At 43.2% G+C, this 23,710-nt stretch overlaps 1 protein-coding gene across 5 annotated transcripts in view; it reads right to left on the bottom strand.

Annotated features, from left to right (window-relative positions):
• The window catches only part of TTC26 (tetratricopeptide repeat domain 26), a 48,748-nt gene extending 36,499 nt beyond the window's left edge, over nt 1-12,249 (bottom strand). Inside the window, exons 1-5 of one of the 5 annotated variants that reach the window (XR_006716575.1) lie at nt 10,960-12,249; nt 10,319-10,456; nt 7,161-7,253; nt 3,748-3,862; nt 1,268-1,317 (exon numbers count right to left, since the gene is read on the bottom strand). Coding sequence is in view for 3 of the 5 variants with exons in the window: in XM_045495824.1 (XP_045351780.1) it covers nt 1,268-1,317; nt 3,748-3,862; nt 7,161-7,253; nt 10,319-10,456; nt 10,960-10,962 (399 nt within the window). In the remaining 2 variants the exon portion in view is untranslated. Of the gene's footprint in view, nt 1-1,267; nt 1,318-3,747; nt 3,863-7,160; nt 7,254-10,287; nt 10,457-10,959 lie in introns of those variants that run through there. The other 4 variants (XM_045495824.1, XM_045495825.1, XM_045495826.1 and 1 more) reach the window with 4 other exon arrangements.
• Nucleotides 12,250-23,710: the final 11,461 nt, after the last annotated feature.

Below are 23,710 nucleotides of genomic sequence, written 5' to 3'. Positions count from 1 at the left end.
AAGGAGTTCACTTGTGAGGATCATGGGGTATGGAATGTATTAAAAATTTTTAAATAAATAAATACCTAAATATGATCTAAAAGTCAAATAACTACGAATTGTTAAAAAAATTATGATACATGATACAATGAAATGTTTTTTATAAAAAACATTTTAAAAAGTCAGTCTTAAAGACTATTTGTGCCTCAAGGATATGCTCATAGTATAAAGATAGGTAGAAACAAAAGCAGAATATAAAAATATATATTCAACATGAGTCTCACTCTTGCAAAACAAAGAAATGCATATATAAATATGCATACAAAAGGAGATATAATATACCAAAAGATTGAAATGTAGTTAGCTTTAAATATGGTAGATGTTGGGGCGCCTGGGTGGCGCAGTCAGTTAAGCGTCCGACTTCAGCCAGGTCACGATCTCGCGGTCCGTGAGTTCGAGCCCTGCGTCAGGCTCTGGGCTGATGGCTCAGAGCCTGGAGCCTGTTACCGATTCTGTGTCTCCCTCTCTCTCTGCCCCTCCCCCGTTCATGCTCTGTCTCTCTCTGTCCCAAAAATAAATAAACGTTGAAAAAAAAATTAAAAAAAAATATGGTAGATGTTATTTCCTTTTTCAATTTTTGTTTACTTACATTTTATCTAATGGAATTAATGTGTAACTTCTTTAATATGGAAAATTATTTGAAAAAAAAATTTTATGATGATGACCAAAATTATTGTTATAAGGCAATTTTGAAAAGTGTGTATGTATTTCTAGAAATTAAGACTAGGTGTCTTTGAGTGTGCTTCCAAGAGTCAATAGGAGACAGTGGAAAGAAACTAATCTTAAATGACTGCTACTTAAGAAGAACTAAGATCTAACATCTCTTAATAAATTAGTAGGGTAAAGAACATTAAGGGGAAGAAAACCTTATAAAATTAACACCTATATTCTATTTGTTCTACAAATTCATTAACAAGCATTTCTAGTTAATTATCTTTCACCAGGGGCACCTGGATGGCTCAGTCAGAGGACTTTGGCTCAGGTCATGGTCTCAAGGTTTGTAATTTTGAGCCCTGCATCCGGCTTCGTGCTGACAGTGCAGAGCCTGCTTGGGATTCTCCCTCTCTCTCTCTGCCACTCTCCACTTGCACACGCTTGCATGCTCTCTCTCTCTCTCTCAAAATAAATAAAACTTAAAAAATTTTTTTAAATTATCTTTCACCATTGTTTTTAATAAGAAAGAAAAAATATTTTAAAAACAAAAAGTGTGAAACAAGAACATAAATACCTTATGAGCCAAGTGGAAGAGGAGGCGATTTTGAAGTCGGCTTTTTGGAGCTAGAAAAAAAAGTTCAAGCTACTTATTAATTGTCAATGGCACTTAGTCCCCTGCAAGAATAACATGAGACAGGGGCGCCTGGGTGGCTCAGTCGGCTAAGTGTCCAACTTCAGCTCAGGTCATGATCTCACAGTTCGAGCCTCACAGCGGGCTCTGTGCTGACAACTCGGAGCCTGGAACCTGCATCAGATTCTGTGTCTCCCTCTCTCTCTGCCCCTTCCCTGCTCACACTCTGTCTCTCTGCCTCAAAAATAAACATTAAAAAATTAAAACAAAAAAACAAACCCTGAGACAAAGATAAAACTTCCCAAATCCTACACACGTGATCATGATATGTCTCTACTATGATATATATTATCTTAGCCTGTTCTCTACTTACAGTAGCAGGAACGGCATCAAGAACCAGGAAAACAACATTGTAAGGTTCTATTATTCCCCAGCACTTGTTCTACTGGATTCTATGATGGTGACCCACAGCACAGCACACACAATTCTGGTAGCAGCCACTGCCGTGCTGTCCACACACTGATCAAACACTGGAAACAAACAGCTATGTTTATCTCATGTCATGTAGGAATCCACTCTCATTCAGTTGTGCTTCCCGGTATTCGTTGTCAAGTCCTTCTGAAATCTTTTCCCACAATTATACAGCCACAGTTTCTTAAATACTAGCCCGATCTCTACTCCATAGATCTAGCATGATAATCTGCCACCCTGAAACAGCCAACCAAGAGAAAACGTTAACACCTTTCGAGTTCCAAACCTCCTCTGCACTGTTGGAGAATTTTCCTAATCCTAGATACCTAACCCCGTATCTCTTTACAGGAAAAAAAATGATACTTCAATGTATTAAAAAAAAATTTAGGGGCGCCTGGGTGGCTCGGTCGGTTAAGTGTCCGACTTCGGCTCAGGTCATGATCTCACGGTCCGTGAGTTCGAGCCCCGCGTCGGGCTCTGTGCTGACAGCTCAGAGCCCGGAGCCTGTTTCAGATTCTGTGTCTCCCTCTCTCTATGCCCCTCCCCTGTTCATGCTCTGTCTCTCTCTGTCTCAAAATAAATAAACGTTAAAAAAAAAATTTTATACAGAAAGAAGGATAGCTACCTTGATCACTTTCTATGTGTCTAATACTGTTCTCACAGATAAAATCTAGAAACATGAGATAAAATAAGTGACTTAAAGGCCCTATAAGAAAATTAAGAAAAACTACATTAGTACATGGGAAACAGTTTGGGTACAAATCAAGAAAGGCTTCGAGTTCCACAGTGTCCATGAATTTGAGCTGGAATTGCTCCTAAATATGTATATATCAGTTAATTCTCTAAGAATTCTACCCTGGGAATTTGTTATTCTTCCCTAACAAATTTCATAACAAATGTTCCTTTCCCCCCTTTCTCTACATTTCCTTGAATTTAATTTGATTCAGGGCACCTGGGTGGCCAGTCGGTTGAGCATCCGACTTCCGCTCAGGTCATGATCTCACGGTTTGTGAGTTCGAGCCCCACATCAGGCTCTCTCTGCTCTCAGCCCAGAGCCTGCTTCAGATCCTCTGTCCTCCCCGCTCTCTGCCCCTTCCCCGCTCACGCTCTCTTTCTCAAACATAAAATAAGAAAACACTGAATTTAATTTGATTCATACTGTCATTATTCTTCATCTTTCCACCCCTGGTTCTCTTTGCCCAATTCTTATTTGCAAGTTGATGTCCAGTTCTTCTTAGACGGCTGTCAGGACAGGTCAAGCAAACGAAAATAAGTCTGGATTCTTTAAGCGGAAATTACTTGGCTTCTCATTGAGAAACAGGGAAAATAGCTACAAAATCCACATCCATAAGGGCTTAAACAACTACACCAATTCCTACAACAACATGAACATCCTACCATAGTGGGGCTTAAGAAAGATAACTTGCTCTTTTGCTTCCCTCATCCTTTTTTCAGCCTCTGGGGAGGTGGGGGAGAGGAAGCACCACAGAGATTAACTCTCTCTTTAAAATTGCTAAGGTTCAATATTCTTTGAAGAATAAAGCTATTTTTTAGTTTTCTTTTTCTTAATTATTATTTATTTTTTGATTTTAGTTAGTTAGTTTTTAGTTTTATCATGGTACTTGGTTTTTCCTCAGTAAAAAATGAATTGGGGCTCGTGGGTGGCCCAATCCATTAAGCGTCTGACTCTTGATTTCTGCTCAGGTCATGGTCTCACGGTTCATGAGTTTGAGCCCCGTGTTTGCCTCTGCGCTGATAGTGCGGAGCCTGCTTGGGATTCTCTCTTTCCCTCTCTCTCTACCCCTCCCCCGCTCACAAGCACATGCTCCCTCTCTCAAAATAAATACACTTAAAAAAAAAAAAAAGAAAAAGGAATTAAATAAGTTTTAAAATCTCCAAAATAACTCTTTCCACTAGTGATGAATACTAGATATTAAAAGGGGCCAATTTACCTTTAAATCCAGCTGCTTCAGCTTGTTTATACATTCCAAGAAAAAAGTAGGTACAGGCTAGGTTCACCCAGACTTCAGGATTGCAGTTTTCCTCTTTTGTTGCACTTTCATATTCCTGAAATACACATTAAGCAGGGATCTCATTTCAGCCGTAAAGCAATCGATGAGCCATTCTTCTATAATGAAATAGGATTTCTTACTGAGACTGGGCAACTTCACATTTAGGGAATCCTATATGCTGCTCCTCAACTGTTCTGTACCTTCAAGGTTACATACTGAAGCTATAGCTCAATCCTACCCACGTGGGCTGTTGTGCACACAATCTTAAACTGGTTTTTCCCCCCTTTTCACGCTGATCCATGAGCTAACAAACCGCAAAATTTAAAGTAACTAAAATGTTTTATTTTTGCTAACTTAAAAAAAAATGGGTACATGGGTGGCTCAGTTGGTTAAGGGTCCAACTCTTGATTTCAGCTCAGGACATGAGCCCATGGTTCGTGAGTTCGAGCCCTGAGTTGGGCTCTGCGCTGAGAGGGTGGGGCCTGCTTGGGATTCTCTGTTTCCCCCTCTCGCTCCACTCCTCCCTCTCTCTCTCTCAAAATAAATAAATAAACTTTAAACATAAAAGCTACCTTATAAGAAATATATAGGTTTGGTTAACTTAAAATCTGATAATATACTATAAATATTGTTTTTGTTCTAATTGTTTTCTGGGTTAGTTTATTTGGCTTTACATTCTATTTCTTTTAACAGTTTATTTTATTATTATATTTTTAAGTAGACTCCCCGCCCAACACGGGGCTCGAACTCACAACCCTGAGATCCAAGAGTCCTATGCTTTACTGACTGAGCCAGCCAGGTGGCCCCATTTGGCTTTACATTTTACTTTATTTTTTTGACACTTATATATTGATTTTGAGAGAGAGAGAGAGAGAGCATGCACACATGCAAGCTCAAACAGGGGAGGAACAGAGAGAGAGAGAGAGAGAGAGAGAATCTAAAGCAGGCTCTGAGCTGTCAGCTCAGGGCAGAGCCTGACACAGGGCTTGATCTCACAAGCCTGACATCATGACTTGAGCTGAAATCGACTGAGGCACCCAGGTGCCTCCTGGCTTTATATTTGAAAAAGGTATTTTTTTCCTGCCAAGTACACCTTCTGAGATTTACGTTGTCAACCACATTTTCCATATACCCTATTTACCAGTCTTTACCAGATTCCTTTATTTCTTTTTCTTACTACATATGGGCTACTCTCTTTTCCCTATACCTTTCAAAAATACCATCAGCCTCTATTGTCTTTTACACTTCTTCCCTTTGCCCTAATTGATTTTGTTGTTGTTGCTGTTTTTAATGTTTATTTTTGAGAGAGACAGACAGATTGCGAGTGGAGGAGGGGCAGAGAGAGAGGGAGACACAGAATCTGAAGCAGGCTTCAGGCTCTGAGCTGTGTCAGCACTGGGCCTGATATGAGGCTCAAATTCACAAACTGTGAGATCATGACCTGAGCCTAAGTAAGACACTTAACCAACGGAGCCACCCAGGCACCCCAGTTTTTGTTGTTTTAAAGTTTATTTATTTATTTTGAGAGAGAGAGCATGTGCGAGCAGGGGAGGGACAGAGAGAGAGGGAAGCAGAATACCAAGCAGGCTCCGTGCTGTCAATGCAGAGCCTGATGTGGGGCTTGAACTCATGAACCGTGACATCATAACCCGAGCCAAAATCGAGTCCTCTGCTCAACTGAATGAGCCACCCAGGCGCCCCTGTTGTTTTTGTTCATCATCTTACCTCATTACCTGACCTTGGACACTTTCATTCTGGTTATGCAGGTTTTAAAATAACCTTAGATTACATTTTGGGGGTAAGAATATGTGGTAAGTATTTAAACAATTTCATTTATGATTTAAAAACTGTTTGACTAATGGCATCTAAAATTTTATCTAGATTCATAATCCTATAGATTGCTCATTAGATAGGTACTGTTTAGGGGCGCCTGGGTGGCTCAGTCGGTTAAACGGCCGACTTCGGCTCAGGTCATGATCTCGCGGTCCGTGAGTTCAAGCCCCATGTCAGGCTCTGTGCTGACAGCTCAGAGCCTGGAGCCTGTTTCGGATTCTGTGTCTCCCTCTCTCTGACCCTCCCCCATTCATGCTCTGTCTCTCTCTGTCTCAAAAATAAATAAACGTTAAAAAAAAAAATTTACATAGGTACTGTTTACAATGACAAAGAAAAGCAACTTTCAAAACTGCACCTGCAGAAATATAAAGATAATATAATCTTTCCTATCTAAAATGAACCAAGAAAAATAAAAATGAACTTTTGAGAAAGGCATCATGGAAATTTTATCCAAAGGGTTTTTTCTTCTCCTGAAGCTTTCCTTAAGAAATACTGAGATTAGGGGCGCCTGGGTGGCGCAGTCGGTTAAGCGTCCGACTTCAGCCAGGTCACGATCTCGCGGTCCGTGAGTTCGAGCCCCGCGTGCGGCTCTGGGCTGATGGCTCAGAGCCTGGAGCCTGTTTCCAATTCTGTGTCTCCCTCTCTCTCTGCCCCTCCCCCGTTCATGCTCTGTCTCTCTCTGTCCCCAAAATAAATAAACGTTGAAAAAAAAAAAAAATTAAAAAAAAAAAAAAGAAATACTGAGATTTGAAGAATCTCACTAGTATATATGCAAAAGCAAAGAGTAAACAAGATATATATATATGTGTATATATATATGTATATAAGTATATACACTTGAACACATATAAAAGATTTATGAAGGAATACATCAAACAAGAGCCAATCGTTGCCTCTGTTAACAAAGAAATAGAATTGGGAAGGGAGATAGGATGACTTTTTTCTTTTTGTTTTGTTCCCTTCTGTATTGTTTGGATTTTACTAAGAGTGTGAATTATTTTTTTTAAAAAAATTTTTTTTTTTTTTCAACGTTTATTTATTTTTGGGACAGAGAGAGACAGAGCATGACAGAGAGAGAGGGAGACACAGAATCGGAAACAGGCTCCAGGCTCTGAGCCATCAGCCCAGAGCCCGACGCGGGGCTCGAACTCACGGACCGCGAGATCGTGACCTGGCTGAAGTCGGACGCCCAACCGACTGCGCCACCCAGGCGCCCCAAGAGTGTGAATTATTATAATACAGACCTTAATAACTTTTTCAAAACCCTTCTGTTACAATTTTTAAAAATTGTTTTAAGTTTTATTTATTTATTTTGAGAGAGAGAGAGAGAGAGAGAGCATGAGCAAGGGAGGGGCAGAGAGAGGGAGAGAGAGAGAATCTGCACTGACAGTGCAGAGCCTGATATGGGGCTTGAACTCACCAACCGTGAGATCATGACCTGAGCTGAAATCAGGAGTCAATGCCCAACTGACTGAGCCACCCAGGTGCTCCATACCTTTTTTTTTTTTTTTTTTACTAACCTCCAAAGCTCTCTTGTAGTCACCCAGGTGAAAAGCACAGTATCCAATCCACAAATTAGTGTCCTCTTCTTGTTCCCCAACATGCCGTTTGAACTTCAGGTTAAAATTTCATTAAAAAAAGCCCAGAAAAACAGAACAAACAAACAAGAAACATGAAAAGCTTTGAATAAACCCTCTGTTTAAAAAAACTGCTATGTTAAGCTACGGATGAACAATAGGAAATTGAAAGTAACAGAAGCAAGACAATAACATTTAATTAAGTCTATATACCTGAGGAACTCAGCATAATTACCTTCTAATTGTCACAGAGAATGTATCTGTATATTTCTTAAATGCTGCAATAACTATCAGAATCTAAATTTTATTTATTTCGTGAGGCATCATCAAAAGGCTGGAACAATTATTGTTACATAGCAACTGAAACAGGCTATACTGAAACAACATATATAGCCACATGATCTTCCCAATTCTTTTCAAGGTTAGGAATTAAAAGAATTTTAATGTTTGACTTCTATATTACCCAAGAAAACTATAACACAGATAGATTATTTCTTAGATATTCACAAGATGAAAATTTCTCGTTCACTTAATATTTCCAGTTGGAAGAAATGCATAATTTCAAATATTTCACGTTCATTTTTCTTTTTCTTTTTTTAAAAATGTTTGCTTGTTTGTTTGTTTATTTATTTATTTATTTTTGGGAGCAAGAGAGAGAGAGCACATGCAAGGGAAGGGCAGAGAGAGAGGGAGACAGAGAATCCCAAGCAGAATCCCAATATGTCTGGGACATATTAAGGAACACAAGAATTGCGTGAAGTATCTAACACCAAATAACTGAAAGTCAGAGATTAAGCAATGAACTCAAGGCTACCAGAGCCAGAGAAGGTAGTAGCAGGGACTGTCACAACCCACTGACTCCAACGCCTGTGTTCTCACCCTCCATGCTCTACGCATTCAAACTCACACTTCAAGCCTATCCCATTAGTGCACACATATATCTTTGATAGGTTATGACCTTCTGCTGAGAACAAATCAGTAAATCGTTCTGTAACCCTTGAACAGGTTTACCATGACCTGTGAGAATTAAGGATATTCAGAAGCCTGGCCTCATTTTTGTCCATTGGGAGAAAATATATGTGAATTCCCCAGGCAACAAAAGTCCTATTTTCGAGGAAATGAATGAGGCTTTTGAAGGAGGATCTGAACTCCCATGGTTAGGTGAGAGTTTTCCATTCTACAGGCTGATAAACCAAAAACATGGATAAAAAAAAACTAAATAGGGAGCCGACACATATCTGTAGATCATTGCTACAGAATATTGGGTGCCTTGACTGTGACAAGATGAAGACATCCAATGATACTTTCTGGTCTGGGTAAGAACTTACTCCTATAATTAATTCTATACATTAGAAATCTTCATGGGGCGCCTGGGTGGCTGAGTCGGTTAAGCGTCCGACTTTAGCTCAGGTCATGATCTCACGGTCCGTGAGTTCGAGCCCCGCGTCGGGCTCTGTGCTGACAGCTCAGAGCCTGGAGCCTGCTTCGGATTCTGTGTCTCCTTCTCTCTCTGCCCCTCCCCTGCTCACACTCTGGCTCTTTCTGTCTCTCAAAAAATAAATAAATGTTAAAAAAAAAAAAAAAAAAAAAAAGAAATCTTCTTTTCGCAAAATGCTGTGGATTTGAGTACAGTGCCTTAAGTCTGAAGACATTCTTATTTGAAGTCTTCCTGAATTTGTCCCAGGAATTACCGGGAGCCAAAGGGAAGCTCATGAGACTTCCTCACCCCAAACCATGGCAGTTCCCATTCCCATACCTCATGGCACTTGACAGGCCACGTAACAATGTAAGCACAGAGCAGAGTCTCCCTGACAACCTGAAAGTGGTGCAAGATTACACAGTACGGGAAATGTGGTTGTTGTCTAAAAAGAGAGAAGAGAAATAGAGACTGACAAAAATTAGACATATACCTACCACTTAGTCCACTGACTTACAGAACTAGAAGGTCCTTCCAAGTCAACTTCCCCACTTTAACGATGAGAAAGCTGACACCAAAAAAGTCAAACAAGATACTCAACATCAGAGCTAGCAAGAAACATAGAAGCACACGTGGAAGACTGAGAAATACATAAAGCTCACTAAAACAATCATTGTTGATAGATTATAAGTAAGATAGCTGGAGTAGTAATTTGGAGAAATGACTGGCAAAACACAACTGGGCTATGCCGTCAAAACTCTTCAACTCTTCACTGTTTGGTGTGCTCCTTCATTCTCCTATAACATGTGATTCCCACAAAGCAGTTTCTCAAGGTGTAGTGTCCTTGGATCATCTATGTCAGAAGCACTTGGGCTACGTGACAAAAATGCAGGTTCCTGAACAGCACCATATTGTAAAGAATCAGAATCCCTGGGGTGCCTGGGTGGCTTATTCGGTTAAGCATCCGACTCTTGATTCAGCTCATGACCTCACAGTTCATAAGATGGAGCCCCACGATGGGCTCTGTGCGGAGCATGGAGCCTGCATGGGATTCTCTCTCTCCCCCGTCCCCTCTCTCTGCTCCTCCTCTGCTCTCTCTCAAAAATAAGTAAATAAACATTAAAAAAAAAAAAAAAAGAAAGAAAGAATCATAACCCCTAAGGCAGGAGTCGAGGAATGTGTGTTTCAATAAGTACCCTAAGTGATTCTGATGCGTATTAGAAGTTGAGAAGTACTGCCATAAAGATTTGAAATATTTTCTGAAGATATGGTATTCTAGGCAACAAGCATGAAGCACTGTAGTATTATTCAAATGATTCAAATTTTATAAGATATAAGAGGAATAAATCATAAATTGGTCAGGCGTTGGGATAAACAATGTGTGAACTGATGCTGTATCCAATGTCCCTCCAGAGTTTTAGCTGAATTCACCATCAGTGGGACTAGACATAATTAAAAGCGTCCCTCAAGAAGTAAGCCGATCTTGTTAGTTCATCTTTAATCAGGTTTATCGTTAACACGGAATCTGGAACCTGTGCCAGACTCGATTTATAGGAAGCCCCCCACCCCTCAAAGCATCCACCTGTTCCAACAGCACAACGTTGGAACGAAACCAGCGTTCACCCAAGCATTCATCCATATTCTGGTATTCACCTCCTAAGAAGCAATCTTCTTAGGACATTACCTCCAATAGGGTAATAGCTCCAGTGAAATCTCTTTGTGAAAGGAGCTCCTCTAGTTTTGGAATCTTCCTACCTTTCTTCTTTCTCTTGTCAGCGTGCGGTATGTCCCCGCCTACAGCAGGCTTGGCCCTTGAAAGCATCTGTGAAAGAAGCAACAAAGACAGCTGTATGATCCAATTCCGATGGTCAGATTTAAACTCGGAGTAACAGCTCCAGGATTTGCATGTCAAGTCCTTAACAACCAACCCCAGGGAAGCCCATTCAAACTCTTTGTAACAACTATTTTACTAAAAGGGCCATCACCCTGTACTTGGGCTGAACCCAACAGCTACTACATGTTATCTTCTTTATCAATTCATTAGAGCGGGGTAGGAGATGCTTTGGCGCAGCTTCTCTCATCTCATTCCCTTGGTCTGCTTTCCATCCCACGCGCAGCCTAGACGTGAAGTGGAGAAGCGGGAGGGAAGAAAGCATCGAGGTGTTTACAGTCGCATCCCTGTTTCCCGTGAGAACGTGGGTAGGGCAGGGAGATCATCCTCCGCTGACGCTCCTAGACTTAACCCAGAAGTGTGTTGGGAACCTCCGATCTCCAGGTCTAGGATCCACTCAAAGTTCTCCTCCCTCATTGTTCAGAGCCACTAACCATCTTGGGAGTTGGTTCGGTGAGCCTCTTCCCCAGACGGACAGAAAAGGCCCAGCCTTAGCGCCTCTCTGCATCCACACCGCTGGCTCCGTCTCCACGGCAACCCCGCGGGGGGTGGGGTCTGGTTCGCCGCGCAGAAAAGTTCCCAGGGGAACCGGTGCCCTCTGCCTTTTGGTTCCGCTCCCTGCTGCCGCTGCGGGAGAAGTTCTCCCCTCAGGAGGAGAGGCAGGGTTTGCTGTGCTGGGAGTGAACGTTTGTATCTCTACTTAGGGCTTGATTTTAAGAACAGGCGGATTAGAATGGTATTCTTTTTCCAATATAAGTTTCCTGGGAAAGTCATTTTCAAGGACCACTTCCGATTTGGACCGTGTTGGGTTCCATAGCAACCCCCGGCGCTGACTGGCACGTGATCTGCGGCCTCCGGTCTCCGGGAAGCTTCGAAAAAAATCGCTGAACCGAGGAAGTTGGCGTTTACAGGCGGGAGTTCACCAAAATAGTTTATTATTTACATAGATAAACATAATCCGTAACTGTAATAAATGTATGTTGGTTGGACGACTTAATTTATCTACTTTACTCCTGACCCGAATTAATCTGGCTGCATGCGTCGGATGAAATCCCCGCATTGTGGAATTTAGAGCTGGAAGCAATCTTAAAGGACATCCAGTGCAACCTTTGTAACCAAACCAGACATTTCGTCCGCTCGATGGGCGGCAAGCCAATAACAACCGACACGGAGCTTCCGCAGTCGAAGAAAGGCTATTTATTGCTGTGGCGCCACCCAGAAGCGGGAGCGAATGCTCAAAAGTCCCAAACTCCACCGTGCTTTACAAGCAGGGTTTTAAAAGGGTGAAAATTCAGGGTAAGGATCCCAGGGCCTTGGATCATGCTGATTGATTAGGGATTAGGTCATCTATGACATTTCCTTTCTTGATCATCTCATCCCTTCTGGCGTCTCCGTCTGGTTTCGGTGCGATGGTAGTGAGGTGGTCGTTCTGCTTCAGGGGCCTGGTCGTTCTGCTTTTAGGGGCCTGGAACTGCAAACCGCTCCGGGCAGATTGCATTGGTGAGGTCATCTCTAGAGTACAAAGGCAAAAGTTCTACATTCTGTAACTATCGCTAAACTAAAAAAAAAAAAATTCCCTTGGGAACATGACACACAGTGTTTGTTATCTCAGGCAGAACAGCATCCCACAGACTTGGGGCGGCAACTTTCTATTATTTCCTGAGGCATTTTTACAGGTTTCTTTTACAGTAACTAAGGACTACGGACTCTGGTCAGAGCAGTATGTCTAAACTGTGGGGTCTGTGAGGGCTTGCATCCCCAGTTTCATACTGAGAATTAGCCAATTAAGAAACTAACATCTGGAGTATTCCCAAATGTGTAGATAGTTGTGGCATAGTTGAATTACATTACATACAACTGTAGATAACCAGCCCTGTAGAGACTCATGTATACCATAAGATTATAGAGGCAGGTATGGTTTCCTAGATTCTTTTGCATCCTGCTCATGCTCCAGCCCCCGCCTCCCACCACCTGTTACTTGGAGAATAAGTAAATGACCACATACCTTAATTCACGGATACATACACTTTTATGTACACACAAGTATCCTTATATTCAGACACAGGAACATAGACTTAAGAAATGCAAAAATTCACCACCACTATACTTGTAATTCTTTTGGTTCCAAATATTAGAAATATTTCTACTTTTGGTTGAGTTTAAAACAATCATTTTCAGGGGCGCCTGGGTGGCTCAGTCGGTTAAGCATCTGACTTCAGCTCAGGTCATGATCTCACAGTCCATGAGTTTGAGCCCCGTGTCGGGCTCTGTGCTGACTGCTTAGAGACTGGAGCCTGCTTCGGATTCTGTGTCTCCCTCTCTCTCTGCCCCTCCCCTGCTCACGCTCTGTCTCAAAAACAAATAAAAACATTAAAAAAGAACCAATTATTTTCAGCTCTTCTTTACAGAAGTCTGCATACTTTTGTAATTGTCTTGTAGCAGGATTCTTGCACAGAGAGTCGTGACATCAGGCTTTTCTTTCCAGGAAGCAACTTTATTCCTGCTGGCACAACTTCGTTGAGTTCATACCCAAAGAAGTGAGCCCCGAACACCACGTGGCTTGGTTTTTTATATATTTTTTACTTTTTGTTTCCCATATATGGTAACACACAAACATGCAGTCTGATTAAGTGGTTTCACGTTACAAGGTCGTGAGGGATGTCACGTATGCGTATATCCAGTTTGCCTTGAGTTTTTTCTTTTTCTTTTTTTTTTTTTTTTAGGGAGGGGACCCTACCACAGTCTTATTGCAAGAGCATCCAAATATTAAACTCATCCTTTTATTTATTATTTAATTTTTTTTTTTTTAATTTTAGAGAGAGCAAGCAGCACAGGGGAGCATAGAGAGAGAATTTTTAACAGATTCCACTTTTCAGCACAGAACCCAACATGGGGTTCGATCCCATGACCTATGACCTGAGCTGAAATCAAGAGTTGGATGCTCAACCGACTGAGCCACCCACATGCTCCTAAATTCATACTTTTAAAAAATGTTTGAGACAGAGAGAGACAGAGCATGAGCAGGGGCTGGGCAGAGAGAGAGGGAGACACAGAATCTGAAGCAGGCTCCAGGCTCCGAGCTGTCAGCACAGAGCCCGACACGGGGCTCCCACTCAGGAACTGCGAGATCATGACCTGAGCAGAAGTCGGAGGCTGAACCGACTGAGCCACCCAGGCGCCCCTGTTCACTGACTTTTAGTACAAGTATCCCCTGCTTTTCAAAAGTTCATGTTTTGCCACTTCACTTTTATGAAAACCCTACATTGGTACCTGTTTTTGCTAACCAAAAGAAATCTGAAGAGAGTTTCCACTTTTATAAAGAAAAGCAAAAAAGAGCATGCCACATTTGTTCCACAACAAGCAGGGCAGCATGCACTAGTGCAGCAAAAGTGGCACCACCAAGCTCCTTTACCCGGAACCACGCTCGGCATCTCAGCATCAAGCCACCTGAGCTTCGAATTGTGTCTGTGATCATCTGTGCTTTATCTCAATTTATTTTGTGCTTCTGTTAGCAAGATGTGTCCTAAGGGATCAGCAAAGCCTCAGAGAGGTGATTATTTGGATCTGGGAGCACTCAAAAGTTTTCCTGCACAAATTAACAGTAGGGGGCGCCTGGCTGGCTCAGTCAGAAGAGCATGCCTGCGACTCTTGACCTCAGGGTCGTGAGTTCAAGCCCCACGTGGGGTGTGAAAATTACTGAAATAAATAAAACTTAAAAAAATAATTAATTAACAGTAATTGCTTCTTTGCTTTAGGATGTTTTAGCTTCGGAAAAGTTTCATAGGAACACTCTACGTTCAGATAGCAGGGGAAAGCTGTATTCACAGAATTGTGCATCTATTACCATTATCAAATTCCAAAATGCTTTCATCTTCCCCAAAAGGAACCCCATATCCATCAGCAGTCATTCATCATTCCCCTCCTCACCTTAGCCTCTGGCAACCACTAATATATATATATTTTTAACTTTTATTTAAAACATTAAATAAGAGGGGGGAGGGCAAAGAGAGGTGGGGACAGAGGATCTGAAGCAGGCTCTGTTCTGACAGCAAACGTGGGGCTCGAACTCTTGAACCACGAGGTCATGGCCTGAGCGGAAGTCGGAACCTCGAAACAACTGAGCCACCCAGGCGCCCCTATTCTATTTTCTGTCTCTACGGATTAGCCTATTCTGGACATTTCATGTAAATGAAATTGTACAAATAGAGCTCCACACACCATATTTCTAAATATTGAAAAATCTTAAATCAATTTAGCAAACTGTTAGCTAAAATGTTTTATCCTCCTATCTTGACAAATATAGAAGGAAGTCAGATTCCAATCTAGAATTCTCAGACTTCCCAGAATTCTGTTGCCGGAGGGGGCAGTGTGGAGAGAGCCAGCCCCGGGTGCCAGCCCATGCCCTTCTCTCAACCCAGGCTCCATCCTACGCCGAGGGGCTTTGTGCATGTGTGTGGACACCCAGCCCACCAATGCAAACAGTAGTCACCCGCTTTCCTGACAGCTGTCACTCCCTGACAGACCTAAAGGCAGGATAGGCTCAGGGAAGAGACCTCTGCAGGTATGGAGACAAGTTTGGGGTTGTATGGGCAGGGAATTCAGAGTCCTGGGCACCACAGCAGGGTGAGGATGGCTGCAAGGAGTCTGAAGAGGGCTCCAGAGTGCCTGGGTAGCTCTGTCAGTTAAGCGTCCGATTCTTGACTTTGACTCTGGTCATGATCTCCCAGTTTGTAGTTTCGAGCCCTACATGGGGCTCTGTGCTGGCGGTGTGGAGCCTGCTTGGGATTCTCTCCGCCCCTACCCCGCTCACATGCTCTGTTTCTCTCTCAAAAAAATAAATAAACTTTTAGAAAAATAAATAAATAAACTTAAACAAAACAAACTTTGGCTCCACGGCCTCCTCACACCTGGTGCAGTCAGAACCCAGAGTCCAGAGCAGGGCTTCCCTCAGGAGGGTCTAAGGATAGTGTTGCCAATCATGGTATAAGCAGTCCTGAAGATCTTGCCAAATCTATCGAAATAGTCTCTGATTTCCAGCAGTTTGGGATACTTCTTTAAGCATCTAAATCCCCGTAGCAGCTGTTTGGGCTGTAGCTTTAATGATGAAGGGCAGAACGTGGCATTCTGGGTGTACTTGAGAAGAAGCTATTATTCCCAACTACTGCTGAATCGAGGGTGTTGTGAAACAGCTCGCCACATAGACACACAAAAGCTAGGTGCATGCATAAGAGGCAAAGCTGGAACTGGCAACTTTATTGTAGTTGCATTAGAACAGCAGTTTCTGAGAGATTAGAAAAAATAATCCAGACTGTGATAATGGTTGTATGACTATGCAAATTTATTAAAAATCACTGAATTGTACACTTGAAACAGGTGAATTTTATGATCTGTAAATTGCATCTTGTTAGATCTGTGGTTTTTGGGTTTTTGGTCTGTTTTTTAAAATAATTCAGACCTGGGGCGCCTGGGTGGCTCAGTCAGTTAGCATCTGACTTCAGCTCAGGTCATGATCTCACGGTTCACGAGTTGGAGCCCCTGGTCGGGCTCTGGAGCCTGCTTTAGATTCTGTGTCTCCCTCTCTCTTCACCCTCTCCTGCTTGCACTCCATCTCTCTCTCTCTGAAAAATAAATAAACATTAAAGAAAAATTGGGGTGCCTGGGTGGCTCAGTTGGTTGAGCGTTTGACTTCGGCTCAGGCCACGATCTCGAGGTTTGTGAGTTCAAGCCCTACATCAGGCTCTGTGCTGACAGCTGGGAGCCTGGAGCCTGCTTTGGATTCTGTGTCTCTCTCTCTCTCTGCCCCTCCCTCACTCATGCTCTGTCTCTCTCTCTCTCTAAAAAATAAATGAAAATTTAAAAAAAAACATTAAAGAAAAATTAAAAAGAGAATGTTTTAAAAACCAAATTTTACACACACATACACCAAAAAACCCCCCAAATTCTAGGAGCTCCTGCCTGGCTCAGTCAGTAGAGCATGTGACTCTTAATTTCGGGGTTGTGAGTTTGAGCCCCATGTTGGATGTTGAGATTACTTTAAAATATTAAAAAAAATTTTTTTTATTCAACTCCCTGCACTAAATTGTACGGGCTCATGGAGAAAGGACCTTTTTTTGACTCTTCTAAGCAAGAGAAAGTTGACTCCAGGATTATGCATTTGAATACATACTCTTCAAAGAAATATGCTTTTCAATTATTTTAAAATAACTTGATTTTACTTATTACAAAAAAGCTCCATACTCACCACGGAAATTTTGGAACATATTGAGAATTAAAAAGAAGAAAATTTAAATTAGCTATAAATACATACCAAAGAAATGACACCTATTAACATTTTGTTTTCTTATAAATGATTTAGGGATGCCTGACTGGCTCAGTGGGTACAGTTGTGAATCTTGATTTCAGGGTCATGAGTTTAAGCCCCGCATTGAACATAGAGCCTACTTTTAAAAAAAATGAAAAAAAAAAGTGATTCAACCAGTACTGAAATATAATATAGTCATGGCTGAACTACTAATAAATTGAAGAACTAGATGACAGAAAATCTATGGTAATAATTGTTGAAATTAAGTGATGAGCATGTGTGTATTTACCTTTATATTTTTGTACGGGAAATCTCCGTAATCACTCTGCGCTAAGCATGAAGACTGCTTAAGGTTCTCTCTCTCTCTCTCTCTCTCTCTCTCTGCCCCTTTCCCCAGCTCACACTCTATCCCTCTCTCCCTCTCTAAACTAAAAAAAAAAAAAAAAAAAAAAAAAAAAAAAAGCGTTTAAAAATAAAAATTAAAACGAAAATTTCCATAATCTGAATTTTAAAAGAGGCATCTATTTGAAAATCCCCAAATTCTTCTGTATGGCCAAATTTTCTTTTTTTGAGAGAGAGAGCTAGAGCATGCGCGCGCACACACACACACACACACACACACACACGCATGCACACACACACAAGTCAGGGGGAGAGAGAGAGAGAGAGAGAGAGAGAGAGAGGGGGGAGAGAGAATCTTAAGCAGGTTCCATGCCCAGCGAGGAGCCTGACTCAGGGCTCGATCTCATAACTGTGAGATCATGACCTGAGCTGAAATTGAAAGTCAGATGCTTAACCCACTGAGCCACCCAGGTGCCTCAGTATGGCCAAAGTTTTAACTGGAATGAGTTAAAGACATGGGAGTCAATATTTATTTCAACATACAAGGTAACGTGCATTTATACCTGTTAAAACTAAGAGGCGTTTTCTATGTGACAATAGAGAGAAACAGATTTCAACCTCCGATTGCTTATGTAATTATTTGGTGGTGAGATAACTGAAAAATTAGAAAGCAACATAAACATAATATAATGTAAACAGGAAAGATACCAGGCATTGCAATCCAGTGAGCCCTGAAAGAAGGAACTCCCTATGTCAGCCAGCTGCTGAAATGCAGGATCCTGAACTGAAGTTGACACAAGATTGTGTGCTTTTGACTCAGCACGGCCTGGATTTAAACTCAATCTCCCCTGCTTCTTACCTGTGTGAACTTGAGCAGGCTACTTAACCTCTACGTATTTTAGTTTTTTCCCCTCTGTAAATAAAGGAAATAAAATCCACCTCACGGATTTGCTTAAGACTCACTGAGATCATTTATAAGCAAGAGGCAGGGTAACATAGTGGGTTAAGTGTGGAGCCTAAGGAGAACTGCCTGGGTTCACTTCTTGGCTCTCTCACTTGCTTTAGTGTTGTGACCTGGGCAGGTGATTTAACATCTTTTTTTCTTTTTTTTAATGTTTATTTACTTTTGAAAGAGAGAGAATGTAGGGGAGGGGCAGAGAGACAGGGAGACAGGGAATCTGAAACAGGCTCCAGGCTCTGATCTGTCAGCACAGAGCCCGACGTGGGGCTCGAACTCATGGACCATGAGATCATGACCTGAGGTGAAGTCAGATGCTTAACCCACTGAGCCACCGGGGCGCCCCTATGATTTAGTGGTTTTTTTAATTATATTCCCAAAATTGTACATCACCATTATCTAATTTTAGAACATTTTAGTCACCCCAAAAAGAAACCTGTACCCATTAACAGTCACTCTCCATTCCTCTTTTTCCCCTAGCCCCTGGCAACCACTAATCTATTTTCTATCTGTATGGATTTGCCGAGTCTGAACATTTCATATAAATGGAATCATGCGGTATGTAACCCTTTATGTTTGGCTTCTTTCACTTAGCATGTTTCATATTTTTTAAAATCTGTTTTTATTTTTTTATTTTTATTTTTATTAAACTCTACACCCAATGTGGGACTCGGACTTGAGACCCTGAGATCAAGAGTGGCGGGCTCTATGACTGAGCCAGCCAGGCACCCCTTTCACTTAGCATGATTTCACGGCTCATCTGTGTTGTCGTATGTATTAGTACTTCATCCGTTTTAATGGCTGAATAATATTTCATTGTATGGACATGCCGCATTTGTTTAAGCCTTCATGTTATTTCAAGCACATAACACATCGTAAACGCTTACAGCCTGGTGGTCTCGTCACCCAGTGCCTTGGGGTTCACGGCACAGCCTCAATCATGTTGCAACCCAGGTGGAAACAGTAGTCGAGGAGGAAGCCCAAGCCATGAAAGGCCACCCAGGTAATGCCCGGTGCTGGGTTTCTCTCTGCCTGCCATGGCCCGTCCTGCCTTGACCTAATGTACACAGGTCTCAGAAATCTCAGGTTCCTTGTTCTCTGTCCAGCCTTACACAAACCCGATAACCTGCTCTATTTCCCAGTCCCTCTCATCTGCTCTCTTCACTTAATCCATTCTTTCAGTCTTCCTCTGGACTTGATTACCTACCCGATTTCCCTAAACAGTCACATTATTTTGTGTTTTGGACTTTTGTCACTTTGTGTGTTTGGGTATATTATATTAATTATCCATTGCTTCCTAACAACTTACCCCCAAACTTAACAGCTTTACAATCGATATTCTTTTTTTTTTAAATGTTTTCTAAGGTTTATTTATTTTTAAGACACACAGAAAGAGAGACAGAGACAGAGACAGAGACAGAGCATGAGCAGGGGAGGTGCAGAGAGAGAGGGAGACACAGAATCCAAAGCAGGCTCCAGGCTCTGATCTGTCAACACAGAGCCCGATGTGGGGCTTGAACCCACAGACCTCTAACCCACGGACCTCGAGATCATGACCCGAGCCGAACTCAGATGCTTGACTGAATGAGCCACCCAGGCACCCCTACAATCAATATCCTTATCACACGTGGTTTCTGCTGAGCAGCTCAGCTGGGTGGTTCTAGCTCAGAGTTTTTCCTGAGGTTAAATTCAAATTGTCTGCTGGACTGGAGTCGCCTAACATCTTGACGGAAGCTGAAGGATCCCATTCCAAGTGACCCACCCACCGGCCTGGCAAGTTAGTGCTGGTTGTTGGTGGGAGGCCCTTGTCCCCTGCCACAGGGATCTCTCCATAGAGCTGCTCCATTGTCCACACAAAGTCACAGCTGGCTTTCCCAGAGGGAGTGATGGAAGAGAGAACAAGGAGGAAGTCACAAAGTTTTTTTTATGAGGTACCCTTGGAATTCACAGGCTCATTTCTTTAATATCCTGTTGAGATACCAGATCTCTCCTTTGGTGTGGGAGGGGTTGACATACAGGTGCAAACATCAGAAAGCGAGACTCACTGGGAGTCAGCCTGCTACATCACGCCACCGTCACCAAATCAGCCCCACCCTTAGGTCACTCCTACCTGTTGCCTCCACTTTCAGACTAGTGCTACCAGGTGAAGGTTGGCAGCCTGAAGTTCCTCATTTGGACACCACCAAAGCAAAGTCTGTAAATTCGTCCTCGCGGAGGAGAGTGGCCCTTCTCACTCCACCAATACCTGCGGCCCCGTCCTTTCCCAGCTCAGTCAAATGAGGGAAATCCCCTCGGCTTGTTCCCGGCCTTTGCCCTCCCCTGTCTGGCTGCCTGACTCCTCCCATGACTTCCCACACCTCCTGGGGAACATCTGTTTGCCGTGGACTTTGGACATTCCATCTGACTCAACCCTCTGATGTTTATGGACTTTTAATTTCTATGACTTAGCATAGCTGGCTTGCTGCTGCCCTGGGCTTCCCTCTCTGACTGGTGGTTCAGCTGACTCCTGTAGCCTGCTACCAGGCCAGTTTGCCCCAGCAACTGCAGCTCTGCGCTCTACCCAGATTTATTTCTTCCAAGTGTTCACATTTGCCCGGATCTTCTAGTAAAACAGCAGCAATAAATGAGCAAGCAAACAAAAAAATCTCTCTCTGGCTACCTGAACAATTTCTCACGCTTCCCTCCCCCGTTCCCGCCACCTCCCCACTTCGTCTCCTCTCGTCCCCTTTCCTTGTTAGTCCTCTAAAATGAGCCATCTGGGGCACCTGGGTGGCTCAGTCGGTTGAGCGTCCGACTTCAGCTCAGGTCATGATCTCACACTCCGTGGGTTCGAGCCCCGCGTCGGGCTCTGTGCTGACAGCTCAGAGCCTGGAGCCTGTTTCGGATTCTGTGTCTCCCTCTGTCTCTGCCCCTCCCCCGCTCATTCTCTGTCTCTCTCTGCCTCAAAAACAAATAAAAACAGTAAAAAAAAAAAAAAATTAAAATGAGCCATCTATTCTGATTTCCAACCTTCCCGTTCGGGGAAAACTCTTCTATCAAGCATATGGGAGAATTCATTGACATAGGAGCCGTCTGTGGGATACAAGAGTTAGCATCCTGGCAAGGCCCGAGGGGTAGAGCAACATTGCTTCCAAGTGCCTCCTAGAAGCCTGGGAAGGCGACAGCCCGTGAAGAGTGATATTGAGATGCCGGAATTTTTGTGGCATACAGTAGATGAAAGGATTAAAAGATTCAGAAAAGTGGGCATGGTAGAATAGATACATTATGTTAGGCCAGCAGAAGATCCACCAGAGGACTGGGCTCAGAGAACAGCCCAGCGGAATCCCATTTATCACCGATGAGGGAGGACACTAGCATCACTGAGATAGTTCTGTGGTGCTTTCCCCTTAGGACATACCTGATGGGAGGAAAGGCTGTCCTAGGACTTCACTCACCGATAGCAACGGGGACGAGAGGACCCTGATGCCGTAGACCCTGGATGATGGCCCTTAACTGCAAAAGCCAGGGGTTTGTAAGTTCAGAGTGCCAGCCAGCGGCCCCGACCTGTGGAGAGCTTCAGAGATTTTGAACAGAACAGAATTTCCCAACGAGGGAAGTAGATGGGTAGCCAGCAAAGTACTGTTTCCTGTGTATAATCTAAAAAAAAGAATAAGGATTAATGAGCAGGACAATGAGAGAGACAGTGACCCCAATAAAAGTGCACAATTCCTTACCTGGTTTCCATTCCTGAACCAGTGTTCAGACGCAGAACCCAGTGACTGAAGAGGTGGCCAGGTCCCCAGGGAGAAGGACCTAAACACCCAGGGTACCTGGGTGGCTCAGTTGGTTAAAACGTCCAATTGCAGCTCAGGTCATGATCTTGCCAGTTGGTGAGTTCGAGCCCCGTGTTGAGTTCTGTGCTGACAGCTCAGAGCCTGGAGCCTGCTTCGGATTCTGTGTCTCCCTCTCTCTCTGCCCCTCCCCTGGTCGTTTTTTTTTCTCTCTCTCTCTCAAAAACAAACATTTAAAAAAATTTAAAAAAACCCACTATGGCGAGAAGGAACTGTAATAGTGGTTCCAATCCTTCCCCAAAGAGATCTACAACATTTATGTGGATGACAACACTGGGGAAAGGGAATGTGAGAGAGTAGAGGAACCATGCAGTATCCTCCAAATTGAAAAAGCACTTTGAGACCAAAAACCAAAGCAGGCACCTCCATACAGTTTACGCAGAATTTTATTCAGGGTAGTTTGCTGACAGGGGGGATCAGGCTGGTGACGATCAGAGGCTGAGCAGCTCTTCTCCGCAAAGTTCAGATTTAGTTGACGGATTTTATAAAGAGAGGGATGTGAGGGTGAGCATAGCAGTAAAATCAAAGTGTATACATTAACATGACTACTACCTAACAGTAATTATCCTCCTGGCATCTCCTGTGCTTCAGGAGGGGGCAACTATGTTGTCCGTGTTTATACCTCTATTAGTGAGCTGGGGACCATGACAGATCTCCCAGTGCTCTCCTTGCAGGATATGATCACAGAATATATGCATCATTCTTTAGGGGGGCGGGAACAAGCAGTGCTGGAGAGGCCATTGAGCTCGCATAGTAAAGATGGTGGGCCAAAGGGGCACCTGGGCGGTTCAGTCGGTTGAGCGTCTGATTTCAGTTCAGGTCATGATCTCCCAATTCATGAGATCGAGCCCTGCACTGGGCTCCGCACTGACAGTGTAAAGCCTGCTTGGGGTTCTCTCTCTCTCCCTCTTTCTCTCTGTCCCTCCCCAGCTCTCTCAAAAATAAATAAACATTAAAAAAAAAAAAAAAAAAAAGATGGCAAGCCAAAGATAGAGTCACTCTGGCCAACATTCGTACAGGAGATACCCAGACATTTGGGTGACTGTTGTGTAGGAGGTCAGAGGTCAACTGATACCCTGAGATGTGAAGGCCCCCTGTTAGAACGGGAGCGAATAGATTCCTGAAAAGGGTCCAACTTATGATGAGTCCTCTGGGTCCATGGACTCACTGCTTGTCATTTCCCTCATCCCCAAATGTGCAGTTGGGATTGACATTCTTGGAAGTTGGGCTCGCATTACCTCCTTGTCCTGTTGCCTGAGGGTTATCACAGTCGGGAAGGCCAAGCAGAGCGGCTAAAACCACACTTCGCCCACCCCCTTCCCCAGGCCAATAGAGTAACCACAAAATAGCATTGCATTCCAGGGGTGAGGGGGGGTGTCAGAGATTAGTGCCACTCTTAAATATTGAAAAGATGAAGAAATGTTGTCGCTGTCATATGTCTGTTTCACTTGTCAGTGTTGATCCTGCAGCAATTGGATGGACCCTAGAGAATGACTAGGGACTATTGCAAGGAGGTACTCCCGGTCAATACCAGTTGTGCCAGACGTAGTGTCTTAGCTGGAGCAGAGCCATGCAGCCTGAAGCACGTGGTTTGTGGCCACTGATTTGGCAAATGCATTCTTTCTATCCCATTCAACAAAAAAGGGTCAGAAGTAGCTCATATCCCCACGGAATGGATAGCAAGTATTTCCTGTTTTGCCACGGGGTTGTGTTCACTCTTCAGTCCTCCTTTGTGATATTGTCTGAAGAGAACC

Source organism: Leopardus geoffroyi, chromosome A2 (genome assembly GCF_018350155.1).
Source record: "Leopardus geoffroyi isolate Oge1 chromosome A2, O.geoffroyi_Oge1_pat1.0, whole genome shotgun sequence".
Classification (NCBI taxonomy): domain Eukaryota; kingdom Metazoa; phylum Chordata; class Mammalia; order Carnivora; family Felidae; genus Leopardus; species Leopardus geoffroyi.
This window is presented reverse-complemented; position numbering and strand designations above follow the sequence as displayed.